This window comes from Protopterus annectens, chromosome 2.part0, assembly GCF_019279795.1.
Source record: "Protopterus annectens isolate FY-2018-M chromosome 2.part0, PAN1.0, whole genome shotgun sequence".
Taxonomy (NCBI): domain Eukaryota; kingdom Metazoa; phylum Chordata; order Ceratodontiformes; family Protopteridae; genus Protopterus; species Protopterus annectens.
Window position 1 is genome coordinate 313,402,663 of NC_056728.1, and position 17,868 is coordinate 313,420,530.

At 41.3% G+C, this 17,868-nt stretch overlaps 1 protein-coding gene and 1 long non-coding RNA gene across 2 annotated transcripts in view; one reads left to right on the plus strand and one right to left on the minus strand.

Moving 5' to 3' along the window:
- The window catches only part of MEGF10 (multiple EGF like domains 10), a 973,700-nt gene extending 964,264 nt beyond the window's left edge, over positions 1 to 9,436 (plus strand). The window contains exon 24 of the mRNA XM_044060794.1: positions 6,799 to 9,436. Within this exon, the coding sequence (XP_043916729.1) occupies positions 6,799 to 6,959 (161 nt within the window). The 3' untranslated portion in view covers positions 6,960 to 9,436. The remainder of the gene's footprint in view (positions 1 to 6,798) is intronic.
- The window catches only part of LOC122793079, a 303,511-nt gene that overhangs the window by 159,789 nt on the left and 125,854 nt on the right, over positions 1 to 17,868 (minus strand). The window lies entirely within an intron of this gene.

Sequence of the window (17,868 nt, forward strand, 5' to 3'; positions counted from 1 at the left end):
CTGGGCAGTTCCCAGTTCTTTAGCGGCCAAGTGGGTCAGGAACACAGCAGTAATTAAGGTGTAGTATTTAATAAGTTGTCTCCATGATTTGGGAGCATCATTGAACACAATGTATTGGCCTCTAGAGGTTTAAAATTGAAATACTATAAGTTAGTATCAAATGGATAAAATGTTGATTTGGGTGTCATAAATTTTTTTTCCCATTGTTATGTTTTTTTCATGTTCATTTCAAGAGGTTGTAACTGCACTAAATTCCTGCCCTAAACTATACCCCAGCATAGAACCCCAATTACTGCACTTCTACTAGGTCTAAGTGCCCTCAATATACACAAGAGTAGGCAAAAAAAAGTTGGTGGACTAAGTGTCCTAAAGCATCATATTATGGACTGTGGCCACTGCATTTTGCCTCATAAGTGGGGGTGCATCTGTATTTACATCTTGCCTCTACTATCTTCCATACTGGTGGTGTGCCTGCCACAGCCTGAGGACACTAATGTACTAGCTTCCAAACCTAGCTGTCCTTCAGGGATTGCATGTGACTCTTTTGTGTCAAATCTTTCCCTCCTACTCCATGCTAGACTTCTGATATCCCAAGACCATTGCCAAATATAGGACTTCCAAACTTGCAAAAGCATGCTTATACTGACATTATATTGTGCATTTTAAATGAGCTGACAAAATTAAACTGAGTACTACAGACCTACCTGTAGTAGTAGGTCATTTCCTTTTCAATATAAAATTAGCATGTATTAAAGGGACAATCCCAGAGTCTGAAATTCTGACCTAAAGAAACTTGTCCTGATACCTCCTGTTTGTCACCACCCACTTACCAGGTCATCAGCAACCCTAATTCTGGTTTCAATTTTCTTTATGCAGCTATGTTTTCATTCCCTTGGTGAACACAATGAACAAACTCAATTCCTATCAAAGCTTTCAGTCTCCAATCACTGGGAAATAAGGTTATTACATTTTTGTGTGTGCTTGTGGTGGGGGTGGTTAGGCAAGACTCAGTGTTTACTTTTTATGAACTCATAAAAAAAGCTTATCTTAATTGTGCAGCACTTTATTTCCTTTGTTTATTCTTTCTGCATAGCATAACTGTGAGCAGTATAGTCAAAAGTGCAGTTTAGCAAATTCATACTAAATCTTAGCAGTCTGTTGACGTATTCCCCTTACTCTGTAGGAAAGCAATTTCAGAATTAGTATGTGTGCAGTGGTACGGTGGTAGCGTTGTTACCTCACAGCAAGAGGTTCTCCCGTTCGATTCTCGGCGTGGCTTGGGAGTGCCTACTGTGTGGAGTCTGCATGTCCTCCCCATGGTTGGGTAGCGTTCGAAAAACATGCGTGCGTAAATGGGCATGCTTTCGTTGAAGGTTGGGCGCCGAGCTGGCACCTCGGCGTTTCGTAAAAATCTACTGCCAATCATTAGTGGACCGGAGTTCCACTGTGGCGACCTCCTTACCGGGAAAAAGCCGAAAGACAAACAACAACAATTGTCACAGGTTGTAGTAGTAAGTGAGGTCATAAAATTCCTGAAAGGCTGTTTTTCTCCGAGGATAAAAAGCACAAGTGAAACTAGTGAATGACTCAGTGAGAGCTGTTGTGAGTACAACTGCAATTTGAGATGAAATTTGGCTAAGGCCATTGAAACTTCCTGTAAGCACCACAACCCCCGCATCCAAAGCTGGGACATGCTCAAAAATCCAGACTGAAAATGTAAACAAAGACCAGAATCAAAACAAAAAAAAATCTCTGGGACTGTCCCTTTAAGTACATTTCAGTTAGCACTGCTCCACCTATGAGATACTAAATAGTCACTGCTATACAGTGTTTTATGGGACATTGTAAGTAGTATAATTGATAAAGTAAGATACATTACTTATGAGTGGTTTTGGGTTTAAAGGCTTTAACAGATGTTAGTAATTTAGCTAATGTAGTTCTGATCCATGGTACCTGTTATTGCACTTAGAGTGGCAGCTCATGTTTTGCTGTTTAGGTATACTGCAGTGATTTATTACAGTGATAGGTGGAGCAGTGCTAACTGAACTGTACTTAAAGGAACAGTCCCAGAGATTTTGTTGTTTTGATGAACAAGGAATTCTGCATGTTTCTCATGTCACACATATTGAATTTACCACTAATAAATTACTGAACTGAACTGAACTAAAGTGGCTTGAGCAACACATTTGCATTATTTGCATTTCTGCATTTAAAAATAAATAATTTTGAACCAAACAGAATTGTATGCATGAATGATCCCATGTATTCTCTGGCCTGGTTATCTGCTTGTTGCTGTGTGGAATGTTCAGGTATAACTGTATGGAGAGTGTATAACAGACGTCTAAAGTATCAAAACTTTGAATGCCTGTCATATTACTAAAACAGTTTGAATCACAATAATTATAAAGAACACAAAATCTATTTTTTTTTTGCAAGAGGGGAAAGCCCCCCTACACCCTGAAAAATGCTAATTATATATTCCAACTCTGAGATCATAGTACAGTGGAGAAAGGACAAATTCCCCAATCCCCACTGTACCATGATCTCAACTGAAAAAATCAAATGCTTTCAATAAGCTGTATCTTTTTTTTTTTTCAGTTTGGAAATTTGCCACTTCAATGGGTTGAAGGGAACCCAGCTGTATGTAAGTGAACAATACACTACAGCAGGCATTTTTAGAACATTCATGACCTTCCAAACTGCTGATACTACATCTATACAAGGGGAACGGAGCAGGCAGAAGAACAGATAGACATGAGGAACAGGTATTTGGAGTAGTACTATCAGCTGATACCAGGACTGAAATTGGTTCACAATGTCAGACAGATGGGCAGTGAATAGTAAACTTATTACAGTGATTTAACATTCCGTAACTCAAAGCCAATTTGAATTTCTCATTTCTCTTCATGTTTTCATAATAGACAAAGGCTCTTAGTGTAGAGACCTTTTGATATACCCCTCCCGCCACACACACACACCCCCCATCACTGAGAGAGCAAACAGGATTTAGGAACAGAAAATGCTTCCTCTTTTTGATAAAAACGCAGTTGATTTTATGATTTATTATCCTTACATTATCTCTGATCATATCTTTCTGTATCAGCTTCATAAAATATTTTATGCAAGTAAAAACTTCGCAGATATACTGTACGTAATCCAAATAAAGCCATGTAGTTAAACCTGTATCTTTAACACAGAGAGTTCTTATGCAAAGAAATGTTACCCAATAATGCTGAGCTGTTGGGTGTGCGTGACTGCTCATTTTGATACTGATTGTAGCAAGGTTAACCAGTAGCATAGCTAGGGTGGGGTGAGAGGGGTAACTGCCCAGAGTGCAAAGTATTAGGGAGCATGATCGGGGGGGGGGGGCATCCATCACCCTGATGTTTACTTTGAAAAGTCATTATTGTATTTGCGGTCAAACCTGAGTGCTGTAGTGCTCCATTTGTGGTCTAAACTGTAGCAGCTGCTTGCTACATTGTAGCAAGAGGTTTGCTACAGTTTAAAAGTGAAAGAAAAACATTTTTTTTAACTAAAATCTGAGAGCTGGAGTAGTCTGTGCAGGCAGGGTGTAAACTGTAGCAACTATTGCAAAAACGAATAAAATCCCCTGATTGCAGGAACTTCCTGGTCAGCCTTAGTAAGAAGCTGAGATTCCTCATAAAATCCTCCAAAGCTAGTTGCAAAAATAAAATTGCCACTGATTCTAAAGACAAATCACAAAACATTCTACAGCTATGTCAAGAATCTCAATGGCGACACTCATATCTACTCTGAGCTATAGCACAATGGCACTAGATATACAGAACCAATTGATATTGCCAACATCCTGGCAGATAAGTTCAGTGCAAACATCACCCCCACCCCCCCAAAGGGCCCATCACTATACTGGAAGAATGCAAAGCCCCTGTAATCACGGCTGCACAATTGAAGACTGCACTCTCCAAAGCCAAGAACACAGCATCCATGGGACCTGACAACATCCTAGGCTGCGTTCTGCATGAACTACAGAACGAACTGGCACCCCACCTAAGTACCATGTTCAATCATAATGTCACTTCAGCCTTTATGCCTTTTGAATGGCAGAATCCCACTCCACTAAGGGGGTGCCACCACAAACCCCAGGAACTACTGCCCTATTAGCCTGACGAGCCTGGTCTGCAAGGCCATGGAACGTATTATCTTGGAGCTTACAAACAAGGACAGGTTTGTAAAAGGTAGGTCATGTCTCCTAAACCTGACTGACTTCTTTGAAGCAGTCACCAGATCTGTGGGCATGGGTAAGGTGGTGCACACAGCCTATATTGACCTCGCCAAGGCTTTCGACACCATCCCCCCACTCTGGAATTATAGATAAACTCACTAGACTGGGCATAAATCCCTATGTCACAAGATGGGTGGCCATCTGGCTCACTGACAGAACCCACACAGTGAAAGTAGCAGACTCCAAATCCAACTTCAGGCCAGTGACAAGTGGAGTACCACAGAGCTTAGTCCTGGGTCCTCTCCTGTTTGGCAGAACTTCACAGAAGTCCAGGCTAATACAGCATGTCTTTAGCTAACAAAGTTCGCAGACGACTGCAAACTAGGTGTCATAATAGAATCACCTAATGATGTGGACATTCTACAAAGGGGCCTCACTGAGACTGATGCTTGGTGTCAAAGTCATGGCCTCAAGCTCAATGCCAAGAAGTGCATTGTCATCCCCTTTGGGAAAAACTGTGTACCCATGAGCTACCACATATGTGGTAGCCTACTAAACACCGAAAGTGTGATAAGAGACCTTGGGACACAGGTGGACAGTAGTCTCTCCTTTAATAATCACATCGCCACAGTAGTCAGGAACTCCTTCTACATGGCACACCTCATCACAAAGGGATTCACCTCCAGAAAAAAAGAGGTCATTATTCCTCTCTACTCATCTCTCATCAGACCCATTATAGAGTACAACACCCCATTTGGCATGTACCTCGCAAGACATCTACAGCAACTAGAAAAGCCACAGAAATACGTCACTAAGAGGATTACTGGCCTCAAACAGATCCCATACGCAGATAGTCTCATAAAACTCCAGCTCTACTCCATCACTTATCGCCTACTCAAAGGTGACCTCTGCCTAACATACAGACCCATGTCAAACCCAGATCTGTTGGACATGCTATACTTAAAGAAACCCCAATCCTTCTGAGCCACATGCTCCAGGGACCTAAACATTGCCACCACAATAAACAGAACATGCTGGAGGGATAGATTCCTGTCCCAGAGACTTCCCATGCTCTGGAACAGACTACCCATTCATGTCAAGCAAAGCTCCTCATTAGCCTTCTTTAAGAAAAATCTCGACAATTGGATGGGAAATAGGAAATTCACCATGGGGATCACTTCTGTGACTCTGCTAGACAGGGGCACAGGAAAATAACTTTCTTGGGTGGCAAAATCCAGGGAACTTTTTTGGCTAGGCTTATATAGGCCCCAGGGCCAATAGCCTAGTACGTACCTATGAACCTATTTGTAGCAAGCACTTTGCTGCATTTTAAATTAAAGAATAATTTTTTTTAACAAAAACATGAGTGCCATAGTGCTCTGTGCAGGCAGGGTATAAACTGTTTGCTACCTTTGTAGAAAGTAGTTTGCTACATTTTAAAAGAACAAAGTTTTTTTTGTTTTGTTTTTTAACTAAAACCTGAGTGATGTAACACTCCATGCAGGCAGGGTATAAAACTTAGCAACTGTTTGCTATATTTAAAAAAAAAAGAAAGTGTTTTTTTTAACTAAACTGTGAGGAAGGAGGGTCAGGGCAGGGCACATAAATGGGACCTGAATGGCTGGGCCAGGAGGGAGGAGCATGCCATGCATCTAGCCACCTAGTTGGTGTGCCAGTAGAATGAATGTACTTTTTCCTTGAAGAGCTAGAGTGGCCAGGGGGTGGGTGAATTGAGTAATGTCCTCGTGTCTTTAGGAACCATCCTTAAAGTTTTAGAGAAGTCTTTTTTTTTTTTTGCTCTTCATTTGAAGAACTCGGGGGTGGATACTAGTTTGAGGGACCGGCACAGGGTGCTGGTTGAGCCTGCTATGTTTCTGAGGTTAACCTCTGCCCTTTGATCTGATCCGAGTGAACACCTATGAGTGGTGGTTTGGAAAAGCATTTCCCATATCCCTTTCTTTTCAAGTTACCACCTTTTTTAAGGCCTACATGTAGCCATGCAAGGCTATACTCTGACATTACCATCTCTTCTTTAATGCATAGAAATTGAAAGCTTGATGTCCATACTATAGGTATTATTAAAAAAAAAACATTCTATATTTACAGTAATAAACAATGAGAGTTAATGTTTTTTTGGCCCTAGAAGCCAATGACTTTACTTTCTGCTTCCAGAGATAACTGCAGTAGGATAGTGACCTGCCCTAATGCACTTCTTATATTGGCTTATTGTTAACACAGTTGTTAGTTATGAGAAGAATTAATATTCTGGTACTATTAGAATTGGCTCAAGGAAGGCAACTCAGGTCCTGGTCTTCCTGAGTGTCAGTAATAAATAAGCAGTTTCACTCACCTTGAAACATAAGCCAGCCAGTTCAGCAGCTGTGGTATAATAATGGTTACTGTATGTTGACAAAACAGCTATATTAGAGTGCACCAACCACTGAAGAGATTTTAAAAAACTGAGCCATTAATTTGCTAATTGCAACAATAATGCAGTGCAACCTGATGTTGCAGCAGTTTTTTTCATCCACATATAATAAAATAAATGTGGATTTTAAAAGCAAATGATTAACAATGTGTTATTTCATTTACAGAGCCCACAGTGAGTGTTGTTCAAGGAACCTGCACTGGCAGCTTATCTTTCAGCCAAGAAACTTATGATCTACCAAAAAACAGCCACATTCCTTGCCATTATGACATACTGCCTGTTCGAGACAATCCAACATCTCCAGAGAAGATTGCAAACACTGAATGATGGGAGAATATTTTGAAAAAATGGACAGTGGAACAAGCAGCACTATGAATGATGCTGGGATAAACTGTGATCTGCAGTTGCTTTGTTAGTGTGACACTGCATTTGGCTGCCAGCCTCTTGATTCATGACATATTAACAGACAATCTTGACTGATGCTTTAGGAACAAGGCAGCCAGACCAGTTGATGCAGCAGCAAATGGGACCCTGTTTAGACTTTGGCAGCTTCGAAATAATTTTGGAGGTAACAGGGACACCAAGATATCACAATGCATCTTTCTTAACACATGCTGATTACCAGATTATAATTTTTTAAAGAAATTCTTAGAAAGGAAGAAAAAAAACTATGTTTAAAGATATGGAACACAGAGACAGTATGTTTGCATTCCTCACAAGGGAACTGATTAAATATCTACACTGCTTCATTCCGCAAATCAGACCATATTATTCAGCCATTCCATTAACACAGCTCATGTATGGGCATATCAATTAGCATTTCCTGAATGCAAAATTGTAATCATAGTTGTTTCTGATTCTTCTTTTTTAACACTAATACAGTTTTTGTTTTCCTGGATTTTGTATCTTTGAAAACAAAAAGCATTAAAGCGAGTGACAGTGCGTAATGTAGCAAGGAAAAAAAAACATCAAGGGTAACGCTCCTGAGAGTTGCCATTCTGCACTCATTTTCTTATATCTGTTTGAAAGCACCTTTTCTGTTTATTACAGAAAGTAGAACATATATGCTTAAGCTGGTCTTTTGCATTGCTATTGACATTTTCCATGCAGTGTTGTTTTCCGTATCTTCATTGTAGGGCTATGCATTTATGTGTGTCAAATGCTTTACCTTTGATTGTTGTTATGATACGTATTTCTTACCCTGTGTCTATTTATAGCTGAGTGCAGGATGCAACATTTTGCTTGATCTGTTGTTTGACTGATGAATTTTAGAACTGATGTTGTGTAACAGTAACTAGTTTAAGACCACAGAGTCCCTTCTGACTCTTTAAGCCATTGAATAATGGCATTTCCTGAGGTGCCAAAGCAATTGTGTTAAAACTATACAAAATAAGTTTAAAGTGCAGAACTGATATATTCATTTGCAAGTAACTCATCTTGTACAGAAAGAACTGTAATGGAACCTAGGGCAAAAAATATATCACCAAGATTTTGCTGTACGAGCAAGGTTTTGCATCCTAACAAAGGCAGAGATGTATTTGTCTTTTGTAAAGGCATTATCCATTCTTCTAGTCACAACTCTTGCAGGACAGTAAACAAATGTAGACTAAATAATCAGTAGCCTTTATTAAAAATATAAAGTGAAACCCAGTGTGTAAAAATTTTAATTCATGAGAAGTACCAAAAACAAATGATTAAAGTGCCAGTGCATTTTATGTTTCTTGCTAGCTGTGTTCCATAAGGGGATATGACATCATTAAATTACTGTGCATTTCACACTATACAAGTAGGGTGCGTTGCGAGGTGGCTGAAATACCAAGGACTGAGTCACTGCTCTTCACAGAGATCTCTGTGCTGACATCAGTGAAGTTTATGTTTTATGTGTATATGTTTCATGGTACAATGCAGAACTTTTCTGCTGTCAGTGGATATATGGCAGCCCTTTATGGGGTAGCAGTATAACCAGTGAATAGACTATGGTAATCAGGAGTTTAAGCATTAGTTAAAGTATACCGTAAGTCACAGAGTCTGAATTAGACTTTTTCTTCAAAATAAACTGGAGAGTAGTAACAAAAAGTCCACAATCAGCCCACAGTGCAACCTGTTTTTGAAACAGGCATATGGAGCAAAGCTTAATTTTGTGTGACAAACAAAAATACAGGCTATTAACGTGACTCTGATAAACAGTATTCCAGATATTTCTTTTCAGTGACTAAATCATAATGCACACTGTAGCCGGGAACATCAAGGCTGTTTTGGATTGCTTGTCTAAAGACCCTCTATTAGGCACTTTGACAGCTGCACCATTATGTACCAGACCACACAGCCTGTACAAATTGTATAATAGTAATAGGTGTAGATAGCTGTAAATCACCTGCCACTTGTGTGTCTGCGTGCTTGTATTAGGGGAAGGGGTACTGAGGCAGAGTATGTAGGAGTGTTTGATAAAGGAACTGAAAATTGTACAGAATAAAACCTCAGCTCAGTCTGATGTACTAATTGAAGAGCTGTCTGCACTCTGTTGAATTCTTGTCTATCCACTCTGAGCATAATCCTCAGAGAAGACTGTTCATGTTTTCTATGTAAATTGTAACATAATATTTTAATTGTATAAGATACAGATTTCTTGTTTGCAGTTACAATGGGGGAAACCTTATTTGGTTTCATGATGTTTTAATTTTCCAAAGAAGGCTGATGGTTGTTTGATCCTGTTATCCTGTATTACCATTTAAATGTATTCTGCAGCTTGGGCCTAGACTGTTTGCTACAAACTTTCTAATAAAAAGTCTTTCAGTATTACTATATTTGATTTTAAGCACTATGTGAAGTTGTAAAATCTGCCATATTTTGAGCTTCTAGCTTCCCTCTTATTTCAGTGTTTCAAAGTTGTTGCCTGTCCTCATTCTAATGAAACATGTTTCAAGTCTTTCTGCAGTATACATTAGGATGTTTTCTCCTGCAAGAAACTACAATAAGTCAATTAGGCTAGTGAGACTTTCTTACCTTAGTTTACAGAAAAGAAGCCAAAGACTTCATTGCATTCGAAGAAAGTTGTACTCAACCATATGTCTACATCTGCTAGTTCACACATCCCATGAACCAGTGCAAATATGTAGTGCATTTTATAGTTAAGCAGTTTAATCAACTTACCATCAGTCTTCTTTCTGCTTTGATCTAAGCCTAATTAAAAACGTTCACTTTGCATGCACTGTTAGCACCACTTTTTGTATTTTAAATGGGCTTTGTAAGGAATGCATCTAAAGCACATATGCAGTGCCTGCGTATTTCTGAATCTTTGTATTCAAGAAACAAGTAAAGACAATATGATCATAATTCATCATTCAGTTTCATTGTCTTCATTTGGTCCCAGAAGTTACACATAATCTGGTATTTTCAATCTACTGATTTGTTTTTATCACTATGGCAACATATTGACAGGGCAAATGTAAAATGCGTAATGAGACCGCCACCATCTTTGATCAGAAATCTGTCAGTTCCTAAAAAATGAGAGATAAAAAGGAAATGGTGTAGTAGGTGAGAGGAAGCCTTGTGTTATCTAAGTTAGCTGTCAAAAATCATGCGAGTAATGTCAGTTAGGGAAAAAGTAAATGCAAGTGGTTCAGGTGCGTACTGAAAGTAAGTTATTAGTGGTTGCTTTACAAAAGCTAGATTATGTGTAACCTTTGGGACCAAATGAAGACAATGAAACTGAACAATGAATTACTGTCTTCCAATACTAAGTTTGAAGTTATGAATCTTAAATGAAGTAAACCAGCCTTTAAAATTTCAAATATTAATGCCTACTAGATCAAGTATAAGTAAACTACAGTTATACAATGACCCCCCCATCAATATTCCAAAACGTGCACATTGATTAGTCAGAGTGCCCATTGTAAATCAGACTTACACTAATGGAAAAAGGTCCAGTTGCCCGGACTTTTTCGATTAGTATAAGAATTTTTTTTTTTTTTAAGACAGCAATGGAGAACGGAAGATGTTAAATAGAGCGAGACAGCTTTAAAAAAGCAACGGAAAAAGGAAGAGCTCCGTTGCTTTTTTTTAAGCTATCTCGCTATGTTAAACTCTTTTAACATAGCAAGACACTAGCAACGGTGATCTTCCTTTTTCGTTGCTTCCACACACAACTCTGATGTACTGCATAAGCATACGCATGCCTAGTACATCAGAACTGCCTCAGAATACCATACAGCTGTGGAAGGGCAGCATGGAGGCATTGTGCAATGCCATTATTTAAGAAAAGTAAGTATTATTTTTCTTAAATAATGTTATTGTATAATAGCAATAACCCACTTCTGGGTGTGGGCAATGCTGGATTTACCCACAGTTGTCTTTGTTTGGCCACTCGGCCTTCGTCCTTGTGACCAAACCACACCAACCATGGGTAAATCCAGCATTACCCACACCCAGGCATGGGTTATTGCTTAAATAATCACTGACCTTATTTAGAACAAAAAGAGATTATATTGATCATACTATTCATTATTGCAATCATCATATCTGGGATATCCTGCCACAGGTAGACTGACGGTCAGTCCAACTTCCAGAATTGTACAATCAACAATAAAGCAACTTTGATTAACCCACTCCCCCTCAGACTCAAGGATGCTGGTGTTATAAGAGGGGCATTGGATGATGCCACCTTCAGATCTTTCCTGCTGCAGCAGATATATAGTTGCATGTAATCTGAGCATTATCATTCCTTAACTGGCTGGCCTCAGAAGACAGGTAAGTACACCAAAGGAGAATTTCTTTTGCTCTTTTTTAGTAGTTTTAAAGTGTTTATTAATACCAGCCAGTAACACTGAGTTAGAAGTAGTTATTAAGAAAAAGGATTTCCGTTCCCACTGCATTTTGTGCCTCATTCTGGAGCATAACATAGACACTTGAAAAAATGTTGCCGTGTTCATCCCAAGGACAATTAGAAGGAGAACAAAATCTTTCTTGGAATCCAAAACTCAAAAGACAAAGTTTATCTGGTACCATTCTGCTTTGGTGGTATTAGTCAAGGCTTATGAGAGTCTTGCCCTGAAGTACAAGTGTGCTGAAAAGTGACATGAGAAGTGACAGAAAACTGAAAACAATCTGTGGGATACAATGAGTTCCCTTAAGTATGATGATACCATACTTAGTGATGCACTTTTTCAGCCTTTGATGTCAGAGTTGGTTTAAGCTGATTCCACTGGTAGGACTACTTTGCAGACTGACATTACTTTGGTGGCTTGCATGTTCTTACAGATCAAACACATTGAGATGTCTGACCACTCTGAGGATTCTCTCAGATCCTCTGCTCCTAGCTCTTGCCTTCTTATTAGCGAGAGTGGTGTCCATTGAATTTTTTTTTTTGTTCATGAGAAAGTTTGCAGAGAGTAGGTGAAGGTCTTGGTCACCCTGTCATGAGCCAAAGCCTCCAGAGAAACTGAGGCCCAAAACTGAAGGTAAACCCTGTGCCTGCTAGCTTCTCATGCTTTAGGTTAAGTTGAACCTCAATCCCTTCCATCTCCCAGGTTTCTTCACACAGATGTTCATCGTGTTTCACTGTTGCAGTCATAACTGTAGGGTGCAGCCCGAGGTCGGCCAGAATCCCAAAGTCTGGGTCCGGCGTCGGCTCTACAAGCCAGTACCCTGACGTCAGTACGCTCTGGTACATAGCCCTCAGCCGACGCCGTCTTCCCCAGTCTTTCTTGCCGTGCGGTGGAAAGCAGCTCGCAAATCGTTGGTTGGCGATTTTCGTACAGCATTTTTTTGGTGTTGTCGGTCCGAAGTTCTTACTTCTCTTCTCAAAGCTAAGTACCCCATTGGGGAATCTTTTTCTTGTTCCTCCGATGTCAGAAAAAGTTAATAATTGTATTACGTGTGGGAAACAAATACCTCATAAAGATTTCCACTCTTACTGTCTACCTTGCTTAGGCCCTGACCACGACATTTCTTGTTGTCGGTTCTGTGCCAGGTTTAATTCTCGTACTATCAAACGCAGGTACGACTGGGCTTTGAATTATTTTGGCAGACGCTTCAATTACAGAATGTCGTCGGACACTACCGGAATTCAAAAGAAGCGCAAAGACAAGGATAGGCCTCCGAGGTCCAAACAGGACTCGTTGCACCTGGAGCCGGCGTCTGGTTCGGCTGTCGTCAGTGAGGCGCTTTTGCAGCCCCTGTCGTCCGCCACTTCTGAACCGATGGCCGATACGGACTCCCATGGGGAGCCATCAAGGCCTTCTATTTTATCTGCTGCAGGACCTTCGGACGTCGCTCCCTCGGATGGGTCCGGAACCGCTGTGCAGGTACCGGCTTCTGAGGGGGTATTCAGGCCTACTCATCACTATTTCAAAGGCAAAGTCAAAGACTCCTGTTAAGTCTAAAGCTCCTGCTCAAGCTTTTTCTGAATCTACTCCCAGGACACAGAAGCAATTGTTAAGGATGGCTGAAGATTTGCTTTCTATGATTAGGGGTTCTCATCCCCCCCCTGAGGAAAGGCCTCAACAGGATGTTCCTATGGATTCCTCTGACCAGGCTTCTATATCATCTGTCTCTTCCTCTGATCAGGAATATTCTTTTCCTCCTTATGAGGATTCGGATGCTGAGGACTCCTTGCCCTCTGCCTCTCCGCCTGAAGATTTTTCTTTTGGGGAAACCTTACATGAAATGAGGGAACATTTTCATTGGGAAGGTCAGGATTATTCTGCTTCCAAGAAGAGGCTTAGAGAATTCCTTCTTCTTCCTCAACATAGGCCTTTAGCTATCCCTCCTGTTCTTGACATTGTGGATGATGCCTTTTCCGAGGCTAATTTGAATCCTGATTCCATGCCTCCTGCTCTCTCTAAGCCTGATAGGTTTTATAGGGTTCCTGAGTCTCATTTGTTCTTATTTAAGAATCCTTCTGCATATCCTGAAACTATTTCTCAGGGTTCTAAGGCTGCCAAAGTTGCTTCTTCTAAGAATCCTATTCCCTCTGAGGATTCTCGTGCCTTAGACAGGTGGGGCAAAAAGGTGTATACTTCTGCTACCCTTTCTGTTAGGGCTTTAAATTGCCAATTTCATATGTTTAAGTATCAGCAATTTCTTTTGTCTGTTTTAAAGCAAAAGCTTGCTTCCCTTCCTGCATATGCAGAAGATAAGGAACTACAGGATGTATTGCATGCAACTGAACAACTGAACAAACATAGCTTGCATTGTGGTTTTGATGCTTTGGATGCTTCTTGCAGGGCCGCAGCCTCTGGTACTGTTATCAGGAGACATGCTTGGCTTCGTGAACAAAGTTTACCTGAACAGGTTAAGGCTAAATTGTTAGATGCCCCATCTATGGCTGAGGAGGTTATTAAAAAGATGGAAGAAAAGGCAAAATCTATGCAAACTGTGAAAGATTTCTTGCAAGTTCAGCCTCCTAGATTTTCCAGGAATTGGCCCTCCAAAAATTGGTCCTTTCCCACGTCTGACAGGCCTCAAAGGGGAAGATATAGACGCTCCAGAGGTCGTGGCCAAGCTCAGGCCTCCTACAGATCGAAACAATGGACTGCTTCTTCACCTAGAAGGGGAGAAGACAGATCCCAATCTCAAAGAAAGCAAACTCAATGACTCTCTAGGTTGGGCTACAGGACCTCTTTACCTGGATGCCCCTCTCAGAGGAAAACTTTCTCTTTTTTACAGAAATTGGACTCATATTACCCAGGACAAATGGGTATTGGACGTGATTTTAAAAGGCTACAACTTCCACTTTCATACCTTGCCAAGAGCTTTCGGTTGGCCAGATCTGCCAAAACATCAATGGTCAGAGGCCTTAAATCAAGTAGATGCTCTTCTGGCCATGAGAGCCATAGAGCCTGTTCCACTCTCAGAGATGGGAAAAGGGTTTTATTCAAGACTGTTTCTGGTTCCGAGAAAACAGAGCTCATGGAGACCTATTCTGGACCTTTCTGTGTTAACCACCTTTTTGGAAATTCCAAAATTCAAGATGCTTACTCTGCAGCAGCTGATTCCAATGCTCTCTCAGGACGCCTGGATGGTGACATTGGACCTAAAGGAAGCTTATTTACACATTCCCATCAGGCAGGAACGCAGGAAATTCCTCAGGTTCAAGGCAGGTTTGAGACACTATCAATTCTCTGTACTGCCCTTTGGTTTATCTACTGCGCCCAGAGTCTTTACCAAGTGCCTGGCACCAGTAGTGGCTTATTGCAGACTCCAGGGATTCAGATTTACCCTTATTTGGACGACTGCCTTATTCAGGCAGACAGCAAGGATCTTTTACTTCAACATCTGGATTTTGTTCAATGTCTTCTCCTCCTGTTGGGATTTTCAGTGAACACAAAAAAGTCACATCTGATCCCTTCTCAACAAATGGTATTCCTGGGAGCCCTTTTAAACACAACCTTACAAAGGGCCTTCCTCACTACAGAAAAACAAATACAGCTGGCTTCAATTTTCAAGACTTTGGCAACTCTACCTCAGCTCACTGCAAGGAAATTCCTGCAGGCACTGGGCTACATGGCTTCCTGCATTCTGTTGATTCCAAATGCAAGGCTTCATATGAGAAAGCTTCAATGGTATCTGAAAAGTGTGTGGTCGCAGCATTACCATGATCTGGACACTCTGATTCCTCTGATCCCCTGCCTCCAAAAGGAGTTCCTTTGGTGGTCCAGGGTGTGTGCTTTAAACGAAGGAAAGCCTTTCCATCTTCCTCAACCTTCTCAAATCATAACCACGGACGCCTCGGATTATGCTTGGGGAGCACATTTTCTAGGCAATTGCCAGCAGGGAACCTGGACAAAGGATCAGCTTCACTGGCACATCAATCTAAAGAAAATGTTGGCAGTTCAAAATGCTCTTCTAGCCTTCAAGCACCTTTTGCATCCAGGGCCTCTTTTGATTTGCACAGACAACACCACAGTCATGTGGTACATAAACAAGCAGGGGGGCTCTCATTCGTACCCCCTTTGCAGACTAGCTATGGCTTTATGGGACACAGCTCTAAATCTGAATCTACATCTCCAGGCCCAATTCATACCAGGAGTACAGAATCTCTTAGCAGACAGCCTGAGCAGGAACATTGTGGATCCTCACGAATGGATGCTAGACACCAACTTATTCAACAGGATTACTGCAGTTTGGGGATGCCCCCAGATAGATCTGTTTGCATCCCATCTCAATCATCAGCTGCCTCACTTTTGCACCAGGTCGTTCCACAAAACAGCTTGGAAAGTGGATGCCCTGTCCTTCAGCTGGAAAAACCTTTTGGGTTATGCCTTCCCTCCTCTTCCTCTACTTCCTCGGGTATTACTAAAGATAAAACAGGACAAGCCCAAGTTCCTCATCTTGATTGCTCTGAATTGGCCTCGACAGTTTTGGTATCCAACTTTAAGGCACCTGTTCTTGGAGCCTCCTTGGATTCTCCCTCTGAACCCTTCTCTTCTGTCCCAGCATCAGGGTCAGTTGCTACATTCCAATCTCAAGACCCTTTGCCTGGCAGCTTGGCTCTTCAAAGGAATTTGATTTCTTCTAGTCTTCCCAAACAAGTTTTGGATGTTCTTTTGGAAGCTAGACGGCCTAGCACTATGAAATACTATGCCTCTAAATGGAAGAGATTTTGCATTTGGATGCAGGGCCGAGGTTTGGACCCTCTGGTACCTGATCTCTCTTCTATTTTGCTTTATCTTTCGGATCTTTTGTCTGATGGACTGTCTTTTTCTTCCATTAAGATTCATGCTTCTGCTATTTCTGCTCATTTCAATACTGATCCCCCTGTTTTTTCTCATCCTTTGGTGAGACAATTCTTGAGAGGGGCTAAGAATTTAAGGCCTCCCAGGACCCCTCCTGTTCCTGCTTGAGATCTTAATTATGTTTTAGAAAAACTTACTTTGCCTCCTTTTGAGCCTGCTGCCTCTTCAGATATTAAGTTTTTATCTTGGAAGACAGTTCTTTTGTTAGCTTTGACTTCTGCCAGAAGGGTCTCAGAGTTGCAAGCTCTCATGGCTGTGGAACCATTCCTTATTTTCCACCAGGACAGAGTATCCTTGAGAACCAATCCTACTTTCATGCCTAAGGTGATTTCGAAAGTGGCTTTAAATCAAACAATTCACCTTCCTACCTTCTTTCCTAATCCTCAGAATAAAGGGGAAAGGATTTTGCATTCTTTGGACGTGCACAGACAGTTACGATTTTATTTGGACAAGTCTAAAGAGTTCAGAAAATCTAACCAATTGTTTGTTTCTTTTGCCTCCAGTTCTCTTGGTAAGGCTATTTCCAAACAAACTATTTCCAAATGGATTTCTTATGGAATAAGATTTTGTTACACTCATCATGAGAAACAGTTTCCAGGTACTGTGAGAAGTCATTCTACTAGAGCAGCTGCTACTTCTACAGCTTTTCTCAGGGGAGTTCCTACCAAGGATATTTTGGAAGCTGCCACTTGGAGTTCTGTGCATACTTTTTCCAAGCATTACAATCTCCCTTTGTATTCTAAGACCAGGGCAGGCTTTGCCTCTGCTGTTTTGCAGGGTCTTCTTGCTGCCCCTTCTTCTGTCTAAATCTCCCCCCTTTTTCCACTGCTTTGGGATTCCACCCTACAGTTATGACTGCAACAGTGAAACACGATGAACATAGTACAGTTGTGTACACCTACCATAAATGTAGATGTTCGAGTGTCTTCACTGTTGCAGTCGGTGTTTCCCTCCCTCCTATCCCCTCTTTTTCTCTCCTTTGTGGTGTATTTGTGTTTCCTTGGTGGGTTCATTTTGTTTTGATTTATTGGGGGACTTCTGACATCTAGGGCAAGAAAGGCTGCAGAAGATGGCGTCGGCTGAGGGCTATGTACCAGAGCGTACTGACGTCAGGGTACTGGCTTGTACAGCCGACGCCGGACCCAGACTTTGGGATTCTGGCCGACCTCGGGCTGCCTGCCGGCAGGAGCACCCTACAGTTATGACTGCAACAGTGAAGACACTCGAACATCTACATTTATGGTAGGTGTACACAACTGTACTTTTGTCCCACTGGCTAAGAATTTTGTGAGTTTTTTTAAGTCCTGGCAACTAGCACTGAAAATTTCTAAGGTGACAGGGGGTCCTCTCTAAAAGGTGGAGAATGGAACCTACATTCTTTGGGATTCAGATGAAGATTAGCTAGTCTGTGCCGGCCAGTCCCCTATTACCACTGTCTCTCATGACACAGAACAGAGGACACCCTATCATGTGCTTCACCTTCACAGGATCTCTATTTTTGG